The 16,533-nt window shown below is 60.5% G+C and overlaps 3 protein-coding genes across 6 annotated transcripts in view; 2 read left to right on the top strand and 1 right to left on the bottom strand.

The window, feature by feature from the left end:
* Positions 1-280: 280 nt before the first annotated feature.
* On the bottom strand, positions 281-5,597 carry SCLY (selenocysteine lyase). Its single transcript, XM_086755058.1, has 13 exons — positions 5,463-5,597; positions 5,279-5,391; positions 5,087-5,187; positions 4,789-4,945; positions 4,306-4,433; positions 4,031-4,195; positions 3,586-3,692; positions 3,225-3,261; positions 2,740-2,823; positions 2,472-2,574; positions 2,191-2,266; positions 1,345-1,536; positions 281-543 (listed from the first exon to the last, which is right to left on the bottom strand). Exons 1-12 carry the CDS (start codon positions 5,510-5,512, stop codon positions 1,377-1,379), a joined length of 1,281 nt encoding a protein of 426 aa, XP_086611184.1. The 5' UTR covers positions 5,513-5,597; the 3' UTR covers positions 281-543; positions 1,345-1,376.
* A 530-nt stretch (positions 5,598-6,127) lies between these two features.
* On the top strand, positions 6,128-10,888 carry LOC104476074 (uncharacterized). Its single transcript, XM_086754823.1, has 2 exons — positions 6,128-6,263; positions 7,280-10,888. Exon 2 carries the CDS (start codon positions 7,313-7,315, stop codon positions 8,159-8,161), a length of 849 nt encoding a protein of 282 aa, XP_086610949.1. The 5' UTR covers positions 6,128-6,263; positions 7,280-7,312; the 3' UTR covers positions 8,162-10,888.
* A 74-nt stretch (positions 10,889-10,962) lies between these two features.
* AIRE (autoimmune regulator) overlaps positions 10,963-16,533 on the top strand; it is a 5,781-nt gene continuing 210 nt past the window's right edge. Inside the window, exons 1-13 of one of the 4 annotated variants that reach the window (XM_086754777.1) lie at positions 10,963-11,138; positions 13,404-13,545; positions 13,643-13,817; positions 13,923-14,075; positions 14,183-14,254; positions 14,356-14,469; positions 14,593-14,717; positions 14,876-14,953; positions 15,239-15,396; positions 15,469-15,678; positions 15,772-15,868; positions 16,126-16,194; positions 16,373-16,533. The exon at positions 16,373-16,533 is cut by the window's right edge and continues 210 nt beyond it. In XM_086754777.1, the coding sequence (XP_086610903.1) occupies positions 13,405-13,545; positions 13,643-13,817; positions 13,923-14,075; positions 14,183-14,254; positions 14,356-14,469; positions 14,593-14,717; positions 14,876-14,953; positions 15,239-15,396; positions 15,469-15,678; positions 15,772-15,868; positions 16,126-16,194; positions 16,373-16,453 (1,473 nt within the window). In that variant the 5' untranslated portion in view covers positions 10,963-11,138; position 13,404 and the 3' untranslated portion in view covers positions 16,454-16,533. Of the gene's footprint in view, positions 11,139-12,656; positions 12,802-13,363; positions 13,546-13,642; positions 13,818-13,922; positions 14,076-14,182; positions 14,255-14,355; positions 14,470-14,592; positions 14,718-14,875; positions 14,954-15,238; positions 15,397-15,468; positions 15,679-15,771; positions 15,869-16,125; positions 16,195-16,372 lie in introns of those variants that run through there. The other 3 variants (XM_086754779.1, XM_086754780.1, XM_086754778.1) reach the window with 3 other exon arrangements.

Raw genomic sequence — 16,533 nt, 5'->3', positions numbered from 1 at the left:
TACTCTGGGTACTAACATTTCACTTAGGAACTAGATTTACAAAAAGCCCCAGGGCTTTACAGTTCCAAATAGTACTCCTGGCCCTGCTAATGTATGACTCATAAAGAGGAGGACCAGTGTCTAAGAATCTGTGTCTGTGGGCTCCATGCCACCCAGCACCAGTGGGCACCTCCCTGCTCCAGCAGACTGTGCGTCTGTTTTGGGACACCAGGGAAAAGACATTGCTCAGATGACCCCACCTAGTCCAGCTTCCCCCATGGAAAACACCACGGAAAACACATTTTTACTTAGGAAAAAGCCATAGCAGCAGCAATTGCTTTTATTCCTATGAACAGCCAAGGAGACAAGGTTCTCCAGTGTCAATCAGCTGGCAACGCTCCTGATCCGTGTGACATTTGTGTCCTCCTGTGTCCACGATGAGAGCAACTGCCTGGGCCGTGCAGGGAAGACACGTTTCCTTGGGTGCTGGCACATGGTTAGGGCTGCCCCAACAACTCTGTTTCCTTTAAGAGCACGTGGAGCCGGCAACAGGAGCTCTGCCCACTGTAGGAAGGACAGGAGGAAGGGGAGCAGTTAACGCCACACAGTGCTGGGAAAGCCATGCCTAGCACCTTCGCAGCCAAAAACCTCCTTGGCAGCTTAGGGCCCTGGCAGGGGCAGGACAGTTTCCAGCCCAGAATCTTGCTGTGCTTCTGTCAGCTCCTTGTTTCCCTCTGGGGCAGATGGGCTTTCTTCTGCTGAGTGTTAAGACAGCAGGAAAGCTTCCTTGTGGAAAGCAACCAGGACAAAAGGTTCCATCTCCTATGGCTTCCACGCCTGTTACGCTCTGGAGGGAGCCGAGCTTTGAGACTCCATCTCACCACACACACGCATGCGCATAGCCAACTGGGACAAGGAGCGCCCAACAGCAAGATATCCCAAAAGCCTGCACCATGCAGTAGGGACAACAAAGTCCTGAACAAGCTCTTGATGAGCTGCCCCAGCCCCAAAGCAGCAAAGCCCCCTCCTCAGCACAGTTCCCTGCTGCTTCCAGCACGCGCACTGGCTTCTCTGCTCCAGCCGCATGAGGTGCAGAGCCATGCCAGCCCCGCTGTGACCCCTGTGAGCTAAGACAGCTAAGCAGACCTAAGAACACACTGCTGCCAAAACGGCTGATCCCACTTCCACCTCCTGCCATTATCAGCCGTTGCTTCCCCAACATCTGATCAACTATCACAAACTGCAGGCTGGGTCAGTTTGACTTAGGGATCAGGTGTGAAACTAATCCTGCCAAAACCTGAGCCCAAACTGACAAAGGCAGCCAGCACTCAGGGACTAAGCAGGGCACGATCCCATCCCAAGAACCTGGGTGATGGCTGGGGAGCGATTCCCAGCATCTACAGGGCTTGATCCTGGTCCAGCTGCGCCACAGCCTGCATGAGGTCCTGCACAACCAGGTCCACATCTGCCCGGGTGGTGTCTCGCCCCACACTCAGCCGCAAGGCATTCTGCGCCACATCATAGGGGATCCCACAGCTGAGCAGAATCGAGGAGGGCCTGAAACACAGGCATGGGGGTGAGCAGGTTTACCTTGGAGGCCAAGGAAGCACCTGCATCACCAGAAAGCTTTGCCGAGCTGTAAGAGGGAGCACATCTGCAGATGCACTCCATGCAAACCTGTCTCCTGCGCAGCACCCCGCTGGCTTTCCAAAGGCACCTGCTCCTGCTGGGCTTGTTGCCCTATGGTGGATCTGGCTCTTCCCCTCCAAGGAAGAACCTTGCCTATGGGTTGGCAGCTCTTCCATGTCTACAGGGTGTTGTCCTAGACCAGCCCAGAAGCACCCACTGTCTTCACACCCCCCAAAGGAGCCCACTGGAGATCCAAACTAGGCTTGCACGAGTGAGCTAAGCACACATGGACATAACCCAGACTCTTCTTGCAGTGCCAAGTGCAGAAGAGTACTTCCAAGCTCAGCTGGATCACCAGAGCCAAGAGGGACAAAGTCCTTCCCAGCAGCAGCCAAATATTCCAGCTGTGCTTCCTGCAATAACCTCCTTCACAGCTCTTCAGCCCCTCTGGAAAGCCCTCCACCCTCTTTGCTCCAGGCAACACTGCCCACAGCCACCCATGGTTCCTCTCATATTGTTTTCCTCTTCCCACCCGCTCTCCTTCGGGAAGATGCCCCGGGCCTGGCAAAGCCAGCTCCTTACCGATCCCCTTTCTCGGAGTGGCAGGCAGCCCCAACGCTGGCGAGAAGCATCTTACAGCGAGACAGCACCCTTCGCCCTGCAGCACACACAAGCACAGGTCTCCCAGCGCTCACGCTCTCTGTGAGGGCCGCTGCTGCTTCATCTCCCTGCCCAAGGCGCAGCCGAGCACCCACCAGTCTCTAGCCGCAGCGTGCTGTGTGGGGCAGGTACCTGGCTCTGCAGACACCACCACGGGGCAGTGGTGGGCTAAGGGCAGGATGGAGATGTATGAGCAGAGCTACCTTGAAGGCCTGGACCCAGGATGGAGAAGTTAGAGGTGTTGCAGAGTCGCTTGGAGCCTGTAAAGTGGCTGTTGAGGTGGATCCTCTGCTTCCCAAAGGAGGCCTGCAGAAATCAGAGGGCTATGAACTACTCTGGGATCACGAGCAGCTCTGTCCTAGTGAGCAGGTGGCTGAGCCAGAGCAATGTACCCACTCTGGCTCCAAGCCCTGTGCTCTGCAGGCTTAGACCCCAGGAAGGGAGAGACAAACAGGAACCAGGTCTGCTCACCTCCAACCTGGCCTCCAGGTAATCCCGAACATCCTGCATGTGAGCCTCGTAGGCCTCCCAGTTCTTGCTCACTAACTCCGCAGCCTGAGGAGAGAAAACCCAGGCAGGCTCCATCAGCGACCCGCTGACACCTCCCTCCGTGCGTGGTCCCCTGCCATGTGAGCCCAGCCCGGGAACAGCCTCTGCAATTGCCAGGTCCCCTGCATCCCTAACAGTCTCTGAGTGCCTTGCGCCACGTGAGCTGCGTGACCGCCCGCTGCCGGGGCTGCAAAGCCTGCAGCAAGCGCTCCAAAGCCTGCAGCAAGCGCTCCAAAGCAGCTCCTTTGCCACCAGAAAGCCCCATCTCTTTCCCAGGAGTTTGCCCACCCTCCCACCCCCCCAGTTTGTCACTTCTAATGGCCAGGGAATGCAGGTGGCTGTCTCTGTGCTGGCTCTGCCAGGCAGCACCCCAGGGAACCGCTCACCTGTGATCATCACCAACTCACCTGGCCAAGGCCAGCGATCATTGGGGTGTTCTCGGTGCTGGGAGGGAAGAGGGAGCACGAAATTATTTCTCTGGACCAACCTCAGGGCACAGGCATTCCCCGCATGGGACCCCTCAGCACTGGCAGGGGGTCCTGGACACCTCTCTGAGGTAGCTGGGAAGGGGGCAGTCCCACCCTGTGGTTCCTCCCATGGCAAAGCCTGCGCGCCAGGCTCCCGCAGTTCCCGTGCACGGATCCATCTCCCTGCGCTGGGCTGTGCGCCCCAGGGCTGGCAGGTGACACAGCTGCCAGCTCAGCTCTGACTGTGGTTTGGCCACCAGCCCGAGGCCCAGCTCTCCAGGCCGCCGCCCAGTCACCTTACCCTGGCCGGAAACTCCTCTCCTGTCCCCCCCCAAAGAGCATGGGGTGCAGTGGGGTGGTAGTGCCGGGGCCACGCACGTACAGCGCACCGATCCGTGGGCCGTAGAACTGCAGGGAGAAACAGCTGTGGTGACCCTGGGGACGCTGTCAGGTGTCCCTTTCCTGTACTCCTGTCCACATGTGAGTGCCCTCCAGTGCTGACCCCTGCCCGTCTCACATCCACAGGCTGCTCCAGAGCTGTCCCCTGCCCTCAGCCTCCTCCTACTCCCTCTGACTCAGGACCCTTGTCACCCAGCTGAAGACTGTCTTCAGAGCATCATCCAGCCAGAAAACTTTGGCCACTGATGAGGTATCAAGCTGTGGGGAGCTCCCAAAGTCTCCCTGGCACCACCACAGAGACGTCTTAGAGGGTGAACAGCGGCTGGGCCACGTGAACAGGGCCATACCTTGTGTCCCACGATGGTGAGGTAGTCCACCCCCAGCTCCTGCACATCCACGCGCCCCTTGCCAATCATCTGCGCTGCATCCGTGTGCACCAGGATCCTGGGCAGCCCATCCGCCGCTCTCCGCTGATTGAGGGCGTGGATGCGCTGGCTCAACTCTGCAACAGGCTGGTGGGAGGGAAGAGGATCTGTGTCCCAGGGACTGTCTGCTCCCCCTTATCAAGCACCTTTTTGTGAGGACGTCCCCACCTCATCCCACTTGCTGCCCGCAGACTCACCATGACGACCCCAGTCTCGTTATTGGCCAGCATGATGGAAACCAGGCAGGTGGTCGGCCGGATGGCGGCGAGGACGTCGTCCACCTCAGCCTGCCCGCTTTGTGGGGACACAGGCACGAAAGTAGCTTCTGAAAGCCAAGAAACAAGCCCCGAGATTCGCCGGGAAGCCTGACAGCGCCCAGGGCTGCCCGCACCCCACGGAGCAGACAGGAGAGCTGTGCAGGCAGCTGGTGCACAGGCAGAGAGCACAGTGGCTCTTGGGGCACAAGCGTTGGATGCCAGTGGAGTAACACAGCCAGCTTGAGGGAATGGGGGCACCATGTGGGGAGCCAGTGCACTTTTCGGGGGGAAAGGAAACATCACAGACCAAGCAGGTCCCCATCCTCCTCTGCAAAAACACCACTGGAGAAAAGCCCCCCTCTTAAGCCCCAGTCTGCAGCCGGATGTCCCCAACCGGACCCCTGCAGTCCCTCTGCTGCTCACCCGCCAGGCTCTCCTTCACCAGCTGCTCCAGCGGCAGGCGGACGGAGTCGTGCTCCACGCTCGACGTCACGATGTGCGGCGTCCCCCGGCTGTCCCCCAGCCCGGCCTGGCTGTCACGGAAGTGCCTGCAGGCGGTGTGGATCACCATGTTGTTGGCCTGGGGAGAGGAAAGCAGAGGGGAAAATGAAGGCCCGGAGGGAGCGGGGTGCCCTTCGTACCCACCCTCCTCATCGCTGCTTGCTTGAGAGGAGGTGGCGGGCAGGGGGGTCACTGCCCTGCACAGACTGCCTGCTCGCACCTCCGTGCCTCCCGAGGTGAACACAACGTCCTCCGGCCGGGCTCCCACCATCCTGGCCAGGCTCTCCCGGGCGCTGCCGATGAGCTCCTTCGCCCTCCTGCCTGCGGGACGAGACCCGGCAGCTCCGCCGTGGGCTCCCGCGCCCGCGGGTTCGGCCCGGCCGCAGCGGGGAGCCGACGTGGCGGCGCCTACCTGCGGGGTGGGAGCTGCTGGGGTTGCCCCAGGCCCGGTGCATGGCGTCCCGCACGGCCTGGGCCACCTCGGGGGCCAGCGGGGTGGTGGCGTTGTGGTCCAGGTAGAGCCTCCTGCGGGGCAGGGGCGGTGAGGGGCGCCGGGGGGCAGCAAGGGGCGGGCGTGCGGCAGGGCGGGGCCTCACCCCTCCGCCGCGTCGCAGCGCGCCTCCGCCGGGTCCGTCCCAGCGCCCATCGCTGCCGTCACCGCCGCCGCCCGGCTGCCGCCGCCCTGGCACCGCGGGGCACGGACCTGCGAGCGACCCGCGGCCGCCCCGCCGCCACCAATCAGCTTCCTCCCGCCTGCCCCACCGCCTCTGCGCCCACCAATCGGCTCTTCCCGTCCTTCCCCCCCATCCCGCTCACCAATCAACTCCCTGTTCCCTGTCCCTCACTAACAGCCCCGCCAATCACCTCCTTCCTTCCTTCCTCCCTTCCCTGCCTTCATGACGCCCGCCCGCCAATCCGCTCCCCGCCGCTGGAGCAGCGGCCAATCAGCTCCCGCCATCCTCACGCCCCGCACTGCGCCCGCTCATTGGCCGGAGGACCCCGAGCCCTCGGAGCTCCCATTGGCCTCCAGTAGCTGGTGCCCGCGGCGGGGCCAATCGGCTCCGCCCCGAGGCAGCGCAAGACCCCTCCTCCCTCCCGCCAGGGGGCGCTGGGGAAGGTGGGGGTGTCGGGGCCGCGGCACCGCTCGCTCCTCCCCGCGCAACCAATCCCGCAGCCGGGGCCGCCGCAGCGGGCGGAAGGGGCAGGCGCGAGGCGGGGCGCACTTCCGGCGCGCCCCGCGGAGACGCGCGCGGCGGGGGCGGCCCTTCCGGGAGAGGGCGGGGGGGGGGGGGGGAGCCGCCGCGGCGCTGCCCCTCTCCAAGATGGCGGCGGCAACCTCGGCCTGTTCCCCCCGCTCCTTCCTGCGCAGGCTCCGCAGACCCCCCTCCAAGATGGCGGTGAGCCCCGGGGAGGGGAGGGGCCGGGCCGGGGGCAGGGCGCGCCAGGCGCCGCCGACCCCCGCCCGGCGTCCGCGGCCCGCAGGAGGCCTCAGGCGGGGGCGGGCGGGCAGGCGACGCCCGGGGCCCTCCCGGCACCGCACCGTGACTCAGCGTTGCGGGGGGCCCCGGCGCGTGGCTGGGCAAGGGTCGACCCCGGCCCCGCTGCCCCGGAGGCGACCCCGCAGCCCCCCGGGCGCGCCCCCGCCTCCGGGAGCCGCCGGCCGAGGGGGAGCCGGGGCGGCGGGAGGCCCGCGGGCCTGCCCGGGCCCCGCGGCGGGCCCTGTGTTCTCGGCGGGCCCGGGCCTCGTGGTTCCCCGGGCTCCCCCGGCCGGGGCGGCGGCGGGCGGAGGGGCCGAGCCGCGGCTGCAGAAGCTGCGGCCCGCGGTGCCGCCCGGCCCGGCTCCCCGGCCGGGAAAAGTGCCAGTCACGCTGCAGGGCAGGCCGGGCCTAGGCCGGGCCGCGGCGGGCTGCCATGAGTAATCCTCAGCCGAGGCCCGCGGTGCTGGGGGCAGGGAGGGCGGGTGGCTCCCGGGGAGAGGGCAAGGCGAGAGGGGCCGCGGGGGGGAAGGAGCCCGCCTGCTTTAGGCAGCCCGGTGCCGGGGCAGGAGAAGCCGTGCAGCGGTGCAGGGCGGCGGCTGTCGAGGCAGGCGCTGTCCTCGCGTGCCGGCGGTGCCCTAGGCGGCCTTGGTTTACTGTAATTTACAACATGAGGTCCAAAACCCAATGAAAAACTAATTAACATAAACAAACACACCGTATTGGGCTTTAAGAACAGCACGGAGGAGCGAGATAGTCTCGACGTGCAGATGTTTAAATGGGCTGGGCTAACAGCCGCCGTCCAACAGCAACAGAGTAACCAGAAAATCCCAGATCTCATTGGTCTGAGCACGTTTTCTCCTCTGTTTATTTCTACTACGGGGAAAAAAGCCCTGCATTTGACATACTCCTTCCCCCCCCCCCCTCCCATCTTTCAGATTATGTCATAACTACAAGATAAACGAGCAGTGATGGAATCACTGGATACCGAGGTGAGAGCACGGAAGACTCTGGGGACTGTTGAATACGTAGAGTCTTCGGGTTTCACCCAGGGCGTCCTGCCGACCAAGAAGGATGTGGTTCAGAACATGCTGTACTTATTGCAGCCCAAAAGAGCTGGCCAGGCCCAGCGCTCCAAAGAGGATGCGGCCCAGTTGCTCGCTGAGCACCTGCAAGAGCACTGGTTGGTTTGCAACTTGCACACCATCGCGACACAAAATATAAAGAAACTTATCCTCAAAATGTACGAGGAGTTTACCAGATTGTATCAGACCAGAAAGCAGAGACAGAACCAGGCTTTTACTGAGCGAGCAGACAAATTCAACGAGAGTTCAGAGAAGCTCTTTGATGTATTTTGTACAGACGCACAGACGAGAAATAAACTGGAGGAATACAGTGGAATAAAAATGACTAGCATCGAGTGGAAATTTCTTGAGGATCAAAGAAGCGAAAGAAAAATGTACTATGAAGATTTCACAGACAAGCCAGAACTGAAGATGATGGAACGAAGACAAAAGATACAATGCCTGGAGCACTTCAGAAAACTCGCCAAGGAGGAGAAGGAAGGAAACAAAGCGAAGGAAATGAAATACAAAAGTGACGAGCAATCAGACGAAGGCACGAGCGTGGATGAATCCTACCCCACGGAGGAGGAGAACGGCGGGCCTCCGGCTTTTTCACTGCGGGGCAGAAGGAAGCGCCGGTGCACCGCAACTCCTGCCGGCGCCACCATGCCCCTGGAATGCCAGCATATACGGATGAGCATCAGGAGAGTGAGGCCCGGCTTCTACGAGACTGTGGAGAAGGTCAAGAACTGCTAGTGCGTGCCGCCGTCGGCAGGCAGAACTGCTGGAGGACGAGGTGGCAATGCACACGTCAGGCAAGTTTGAAATCCCACCGTCAATTGGAAGTGATTGTTGCAGATCCCCAAGCCAGAGCTCAGGAACATCCTGCCTCTGGGGAAGAGCGCGGGGATGACGACGACAGCGGCAAGGACTGAAACACGTGAATTTGGAAGGATAAGTAGTCAGCGGCTAATGACGCAAAGGCTCAAACGTAGCGGGTGATCTAAGGTTACGTAGCGTATGAGCCTGCTCTTCCAAGGTTCCTGTCTACATCAGTGGGTTTTTTGAAGTCTCTCACCATTTCTGAGCCAGTGGTGGCCTAACAGTACGAAACAGGACTCGAATTTACTGCAGGGAAATAACTTGGACTTGTTGCTCATAGAAAATCCGTGTGCTGAAACGCCCTGTCTCCTGCTGGTTTTGGTGGGAGTGAGAGGTGCTCGGCCCCTTTCAGCAGAATTTGGCATTTCTGCGAGGAAGGAAGCTGGCTTTCAGCCCAGTCCTGGAGAGGCACCCTGCGGTTTTGTGAAGGGATTGCTCTCTTGCTCGAAGAGGGGGAGAGAGAGATCAGGAAACATTTGAGTGCTTTGGCTGTAAAAGCATTGTTGATTCCGAATGTTTTATTCTAGATTCTATTTTAATAACATTTTCTTGATCAGGATAAACCTTCCCATAATTGGATGAGTTTTAAGATGAAGTCCCTCACCTAGGATCTGAGGTGTGAATCCTAAATGAAGTGGTAACGTTTTATCTTCGGGGGTGGGGGGATAAGATAGGGGGAAGGATGCAAATTGCGTTATTTGGTTTTAAAATGGGAAGAATTTTATAAACTGTTATCCTGCTTTCTTAGGATATAGGGAAGAAAAAGCCCTCCCAGGTGTGGGTAGCTGTGGTATTTACAGCAAAAAGCACCTGAAGCTGGGCTTGCTTTCCCACCCCCAAGGTCTGTGCAGACCAGCAGGGTGGAAATCCTCGTTTTCCACCCAGCATTTGTTTGAACAAAGCGTAACCCTCTCGCCCACGTACATCCTGAGCAGTGCCGTGTCTGTGATTTTAGATACCCGCAGTACAAGGGTATCGGTCGTTTTTAGTTGAGAGTTGCTTTACTGGTTTTTAAAGATGAGAGACTTGAACTTTCAGTGAAACCCAGTGGTGGAGATCTCTCTGGTGAGATTCCCAAACTTTGCCAGACTACACTGAAAATTAAAAACCCCAAGTCTCTATTTGTCCACAGAAGTTACCTGGTAGAAAGAGCGCAAACTTGCCTGGTTTTCAAATTTACCTTTCAGTGTGAACGTTGGTTTCCCCACTCCAGTATCTCAGCTTTTCCCCGTTTCTTTCCTCTCCGTCCTGCACACCATTTTACTGACATTAACTCGTGCTGTTTCATTCTTTGGCTTTTGCTCCCTTTAACAATAAATGCATGTACAAATAATTTTGACAGTTCCTTTACTTTTGATGAATCAGTTCTTGGACTGCTTTGAAGTCCTATGCCAAAGGAGGAATGAAACGCAAATTAGCTGCTGGTCCGAGCGGGACACGGCAGAGCTAGCGAGCACAAGAGGCGGCGGCGGCCCCGGCCTTGCCGCTCGGGCAGGCTCCGGTGTCCCTCCGCTCCGTCCCTCCGTCTGCGGACAGATCCGTCCGGCTCTGAGCGATGCATCGGCTCCCCAGTGACCTTGCTCGTTAGTAATTGCCGGGATCCTTTTTCTGTGTCGCTGAGAAGTTCTTCTGGTAAGTTGCTCCAAAATATTTAGCGAACTCCATGTATTCCGCATCACTGGTAGCATCGTTGCAGGTTTAATAGCACGCACCCACATTCCGCAACACCCTTCGGCCTCCGCTGCTTGAGAGTTTGCAGCCCTCTCTCTCCTCTCTGACGTGCTTCACTGACTTCCCCGTGCAAATTATGTCACGTTTAAACTATTTGCCTTCCAGCCTTGAGGTGCTGGACTCGAGCCTCTCACTGGGCTTTTACACCAGCAGCTCTGTTTCAGCAGGGAATATAGCCAAGCTCAGACCTCGCCAAAGTAGAATTTTTTTAATAACTGCTGTAAAACCCCCTTTGTATGACAAATATAGCTGACCATGTAAATGCTCGTGTGTAAAGCAAATCCACCAGGATTGGCTCAATATGGAACGCAGCTGTACAGTGCTTTATGATTTTCAGGGATTCAGGGAACTGAAGGCTGTCGAATCTGACTTCCTGTATACCACAGGGAATTACATTTCATTCATAAGCCCCGCGCTCAGCCTGCTAGTTTCAGTTTAACTGGCGGGTCTTGCTGAAAGCCAAGCTGAAGACGTAGAAGCCTGCCGTCTTCCTCAGTTAGACACTTAGTGGTTTGTCACCTTTGCTGTTTCAAAAAATAAAAAAAAATATGCAAAAAAAAAAAAAGTCCAACCATCATCTAGGCTGTGGTTCTTTTCATGACATCTTGTACAGGCTGAGCATTGTTTATCGCATTTAAATAATAGTTGTTTTTTTAACTGGGTTTGACTGTGGATAGAGCCGAAGCCTGGCTCTGTTTCTGCTGCAACAGGGCGAGAATTTCTAAATGATGTATTCTGATACTCTTCTTTGGGACCATGGTGCCTTTTTAATCAGGACAGTAAATCTTGTCCCAGGATTCTGTACTTTTGTACGTTAACAGTTGTTGACTTTCCTTTTTTGGTGTGTCCCAAATAAATTAATATAACGTACCTCTGGGCTTTTGTTTCTTCTTTCTAAAGGGGGAGGAAAGAGGAAACCGAAGCTAAAATAAATCTTCTCTACTCCAGCTCTCCCTCCCGGGCTCTTGCAGGAGCAGCCACGAAGCGCGCAGGCGGACCTGCTCTCATCCGGACTGCATGGAGCAGCCGTAGGGAAGCTGCTAGAAATGGGAGCCTGGGATCGGGGCCCCACTGGGAGCCATTTTTTTTACCAAAAACACTGGAGCTGGAGCTGCTGAAGGTAAGAGGGCAGGGATGAAACCTCTGTGCACCGTGGCGGCGTTTCACTTGGGCTCTCGGTGTGCTTCAGGCACGGGGAGATCGATACCGGAGATGAGGGGCACCCTGCCTTCCTGGGGTGATCCCACAGGTGCGTTCCCCGCTGCTGCCTGTTCTCCGCTGGCTGTGGTTCAGGGACGCACTGTGTGAGATGATCGCGGGGCAGGCGGTGTCCGGGAGACACGCAGGGTGATGGTTCACACCACGGGACCCCAGTGTGGGAGGGGAATGGGTAAGAGAGAAATGCTAGAAAGGGTGCGTTTGCCTCAACAGCTTTTTGTGGGAGGAGGAAATCAAGGTGCATCCCAGGGGCTACAGGTGCTACTGATGGACGCCGAGTTGGTAATTTAGACGTGCATACTGCTTCACACGGCGGCTGGCAGCTGCTGCTCTGCCCGTTGCGTAGCATCTCAGAAAGGGGAAGTAACAGGAAAAAAAACAACCCAAAATGCAAATTATTGGGCTACTGGGTGGGCTGGATGTGGAAAACAACGTGTCTGTGACTCGGAGCACAGAAACAGTCAGAAGGTTGGAATTTAAAACAAGTCTGAGCCCAGCGCTGCGGGCACACGGCTCGCGGCTACGTTGAGCAGCACCTGCCCACGAAGGAGCTCCCGTAACTGCGGGTGGGTGAGCACGGGGAGGGCACGCACTGCAGCCTTGTCCTGGAGGTGCCGGACAGCTTAATGCAGGGTGACGGTGACAAATAGTGGCTCTGCAGGTGGGACAGTGGGGAAAGTGGTTTTCTCAGGAAGGGTGGAGCAGATCTGTGAAACCGTGTCATGAGCGTGCTTGGGCTCAGCACCCATGGCAGGGCTGCGGGGGATCTCCAGGAGGGGAGGTGGAGCTCCTGTTTCGCCTGACACCCGTGTTTTGTGCCCTGTGCGGGCGCATCAGGCAGCCAGTGCTGAAGCAATCCCCAGTCCGCACCGTGGCAGCGCTGGACACCAAAACCCTGCCATGGGGCACAGCAACCTGGCACGGCACCTGCCCAACCCCCACGTCATGGCTCCTGGCGCCTTCACAGGAACAGTCACCCCAAATCCTGAAAGGAGCTCTGGGGCGGTCGTTTCCATGGGTACACACAGGGATGTATTCACCAGAAATGCATGAGGGTATTTCCTGCTCTCGTGGAGGGCGTTGTCTTGTTATTCTTCCCGAGTTTCTGGCAGCAGCTGCCTCCTCCTGACACGGCTTTGGAGCCAGCGGACACCGCTCCAGTCTTTGGGATTAACTGTCCCTGCCAAGATCACCTTGCTCTGTGCAGTGGAGCATCCCCTCTTGCACCCCTTCCCCCCGACTCAGGCTGAGTTCTGGTGTGCGGCAGGCGCAGGACGGCTGTATGCAGCCATGGCAACCCGGGCTGAGCCTTCCGGGCAGCAGGGAGAGAGGCAGGAAACTAATCCAGGGGAAGAGGGATGGGAGCTTCGGACCATTCTCTTTCCTGGACGCCTGGTACGGAGCAGCCAGACTTCCAGACTTTTACATGCCAGATGCTCCCAAGGAACCAGTTTCCCCCGGCTCCAAGTTTTTTACAGCTGCGTATTTCCACTTTATTGGAAAATCACTTCATTGGCCAGTTCCCAGAACGGGTGATGACGGAGCTGCGGGCAGCGCCGGCCCAGGTAATCCCCAGGCTCACTCGCAGGGCTACTGTCACTGTGCAGGCTGGCGCGCAGCAGTGCAGCGTGCAGCGGGCTGTTCACTGGTTCAGCATCCCTAACGGTACCTAAACGCGCGTCTGTAGCGTTTCTTTGGTGTCAGTGCTTTCCTGCCGGCCCACGGAAAGTGGTTTGCAGGTAGCCAGGGCGAGTATTCCCATTTTCCCCAGCTGTCGAGATGTTACTTCCCACGTGCTCCCGCAGCCGAGTTTCTGGATGACAGAATCAGGTGCTGTGGAAAGTCCGGAAATTTTGGAGCAACGCCTGGCTGACTGCGGGGACACGAGAGGCGGGGGCCCCTGCGCCAGCGCCCCGGCTGACCCCATCCCCGGGGTGGTTGCCGCGGGGTTGGGCAACGTCACGCTGGCTGTCGGTGCCCTGGGCTGAGAGGTTCTGTGGGGGCAAGCCCAGCCGTGCCGCAGGGATGGCCGGTGGCGGAGGGGTGATCTCAGGTTACGTGGCCTCCTACAGAAATGAGTGTGGCCGCAGGATCCCGATGCGGTTCCCGCTGCCGGTGACCGGGGGTTATTAAAAGGGAGCGTTGGGGTGGGCTGCTGTTCCCGCAGCATGGCGGGACCGGGGAGTGAGGGGGACCTGCGGCACCTGCTGAAGCTGCACCGCACCGAGATCGCCATGGCGGTGGACGACGTCTTCCCGCTGCTGCACGGCCTGGCCGACCATGACATCGTCCCCGAGCACATCTTCAAGGTGAGGCCGCGGGGCGGGAGAGGATGTCTGTGCCACAAGAACTGGGCCGGCTGGTGGCACCGGGGCACTTGCCGACGGGCCGTGGTGGCACCGGCAGGAGACGCTGAGCCGGACGGAGCGGGAGGGCTCCCACCGCGCTTTCCATGCGCTCCTCACCTGGCTGCTGGGCCGTGACGCTGCCGCCGTCCGCGACTTCTGGGCCGTCCTCTTCAAGGACTACAACCTGGAGCGGTACACCCGGCTCCGGCCCCTCCGCGGCACCTTCCCCAGGGGTATGAGGGGGACGGATCGGGGAGACCGGCACCCCCGGGGCTGCTGGCAGGCAGGGTGACACCCGGGGCCAGCTGTGCCTGTCCCTCTCCCTGTCCCCTGTGCAGAGGTGGAGCTGGGGCGGCAGCGCCGCGGCAGGCGTCTCTCCCTGAGCCCCACGGTGCCGGCCCCACACAGACCCCAAGGCAAGAGGAAAGCCCCCGAGGAGCGGGATGGGGGCCGGGTGATGCAGCCCTCCCCACGGCACACCGCCAGCCCTGGTACGGAGACCTGGAGTGGGATTGAGATGGGGTGGGGCGCTGGGGGGGTCCCTGAGGTGCAGCGGGGTGCTGTGCCCCCTGTGACGCTCACCCTCACAACCCCGCAGGGCCCCTGGCGAAGGCGAGGACCATGAAGAAGCCGGAGGGTGCGGATGCTGCACGCGCCCCTCGTGCCGGCGGTGAGTGCCGAACCCCCCTGGGACAGCCTCTGCCTGCGCACCCTGACTGCAGCTGAGGGCAGGGAGGCTGCCTGCCCCGCTGAGCCGCCCCCCTCCCGCAGCCCTCCAGGCCGTGGCCGCCTCCGTGCAGAGAGCGGTGGCTGTGGCGGGCAGCGAGGTGCCCGTCACCCGCGAGGCCGTTGAGGGCATCCTCATCAAACACGTCCTGGAGCCGGGTAGGTGCAGCCCAGCCCAGCCGGCCTCCTATGCAATTTTGCCCCCAAATTCAGAAGCCGACCCCAGGCAGGGGGGTGGCAGGGAGCGGGCCCCACCAGAGCCGCTCTCGGCCTCTCTTGCAGGCAGCTCCAAGATGGGCAGCAAAGCCGGGGCTGAGCCATACGCCCCAGCCGCTTGCGAGGAGCCGGTGGCCAGGAGCAGGAGCCGCAGCCTGAAGCCCCCCGCCCGGCCCAAGGCATCCCAAAGTGTACGGACGCCCCCCCCACCTGCTTTCACCCTCCTTTTGCAGCTGCACAAGGCTGGGACGAGGCGATGTCCCTGCCTGGCAGCACGGCCGTGGCCTGCGTCCCCCCACACCGGGCTGTCCCAGCAGCTCCCCCAAACCTCCTCTGGTCTTGCCCGCAGAGCGGGGAGCCCCGGGCGCAGCCCCAGGGGCGGCTGCCAACACCCACCGTGCACAGCCAGGACCCCGCACCCAACCAGGTGAGGCCCTGGCATGGCACCGGCTGCACCCCAGAGGCACCTGGGGAGCCAAGGGCCATCAGGGTGTCCCCAGCACGTCCCTGCCGCGGGGCGAGCACAGACAACCCGGGGCTCAGCTGCCAGGTGTCGCCAGGCTGTGACTCCCCGGGAACAGGCACTCCCTGCCCTGGAGGGGGTGGGTGTGTTTGGTGGGGGTGATGTGGGGCTGGAGGGCAAGAGGGCGGTGGGCGATGGGGTCCCCTGCCACAGCCAGGGCTGCAAGCTGTCCACTCCCGTGTCCCCCAGGGAGGTGGTGACGGTGACCCCCTGCCCACTCCCCCGGGGCAGGAGAACGAGGACGAGTGTGCGGCGTGCGGTGACGGTGGTGAACTCATCTGCTGCGACGGCTGCCCCAGGGCCTTCCACCTGGCCTGCCTGGTGCCCCCGCTGCCCCGCGTCCCCAGGTGAGTCCTGGGGTGCCATGGGGACCCCAGTGCCCCCTGGCTGTTCCTCACCACACTGCTCCGGCTGTGCAGCGGGACATGGAGGTGCGGCTCTTGTGTGGTGAGCGCGACCGAGCCGGGCCGGCTGCGGGAGGCGGACGTGGCTGCAGAGCAACCCTCCGACATCCCAGGGGAGGAGGCATGTGGCACCCGGCGAGGCGGAGGTGATGGGAGAGTTTGCAGCCACTGCTTCACCTGCATCCCCACACCCCGACACTGCCTCGCACCCAGCAGGGACTCCGGGTGAGGCTCCCGCCATTCCCCTACATCGTGGCCTTAAATCCCCCCGTGGAGAGGGTCTGCACTGATGGCCCGTGTCACCCACAACGGTTTTAGGGGGCTGCTGCTCTGCACATCCTGCGCTGGCACCTTGGACGCAGGCAGCCGGGAGACTACCGCAGCCACTGGCGACCACTCGCTGCAGGCTGCAAAGGTCAGTACAACCAACGTCCGGCGCCAGGGGAGGGAAAGGGGCTGGGAGACGCGGTGGTGGTGGGTACAGAGGGAGCCATGAGGCTACAGAGTGGTGGTTCCGGCTGGGCGAGAGACGGGCTGACTGTAGCTGAAAGGGCCAGGCAACGCGAGCTGAAGCTGCACCAGGTGAGAGACTGAAGCTGGTCACCAGCCAGACCAAAGGGGTGAGAGCAAAGAGCAGGCAGGACAGCTGGCAGGACACCTCTGCTCCCGCAGGCGGAGGACGGCTCCCTCGGCAGTGACCCCGTGCTGAGCAGGGACGAGCTTGACACGCTCCTGGGTGAGGTACGGCACGCGGGGGGACACAAACAGCGGGTCCGTCCACAGGAAACCACATCTCTGGAGTGACTACCAGGGTGACATCGGGCTCTGGGCGAGGGAGGGACAGCCCGGGGACCACGAGAGGGTGCAGGGAGTGGGAGGGAAAGAGAGAGTAGAGTAAGACCCCTGGATTATCCTACAGGGCACCTGGGACGGGATCCTGCAGTGGGCATTCCAGAGCATGGCGCGGCCCCTCACAGATGCCCACGGGCTCTTCACCTAGAGGACACTGCTGTGGCGTCAGCCCCAGAGCACACGTGATGGAAGAACAGGCTGTGGGGCACTTGCGTTGTGTGTACTAAA

The sequence above is a fragment of the Chlamydotis macqueenii genome, chromosome 9 (genome assembly GCF_036417535.1).
Source record: "Chlamydotis macqueenii isolate bChlMac1 chromosome 9, bChlMac1.mat, whole genome shotgun sequence".
Taxonomy (NCBI): Eukaryota; Metazoa; Chordata; class Aves; order Otidiformes; family Otididae; genus Chlamydotis; species Chlamydotis macqueenii.
Note: the sequence above shows the minus strand (reverse complement) of the source record. Positions and strands in the feature narration are given on the sequence as shown.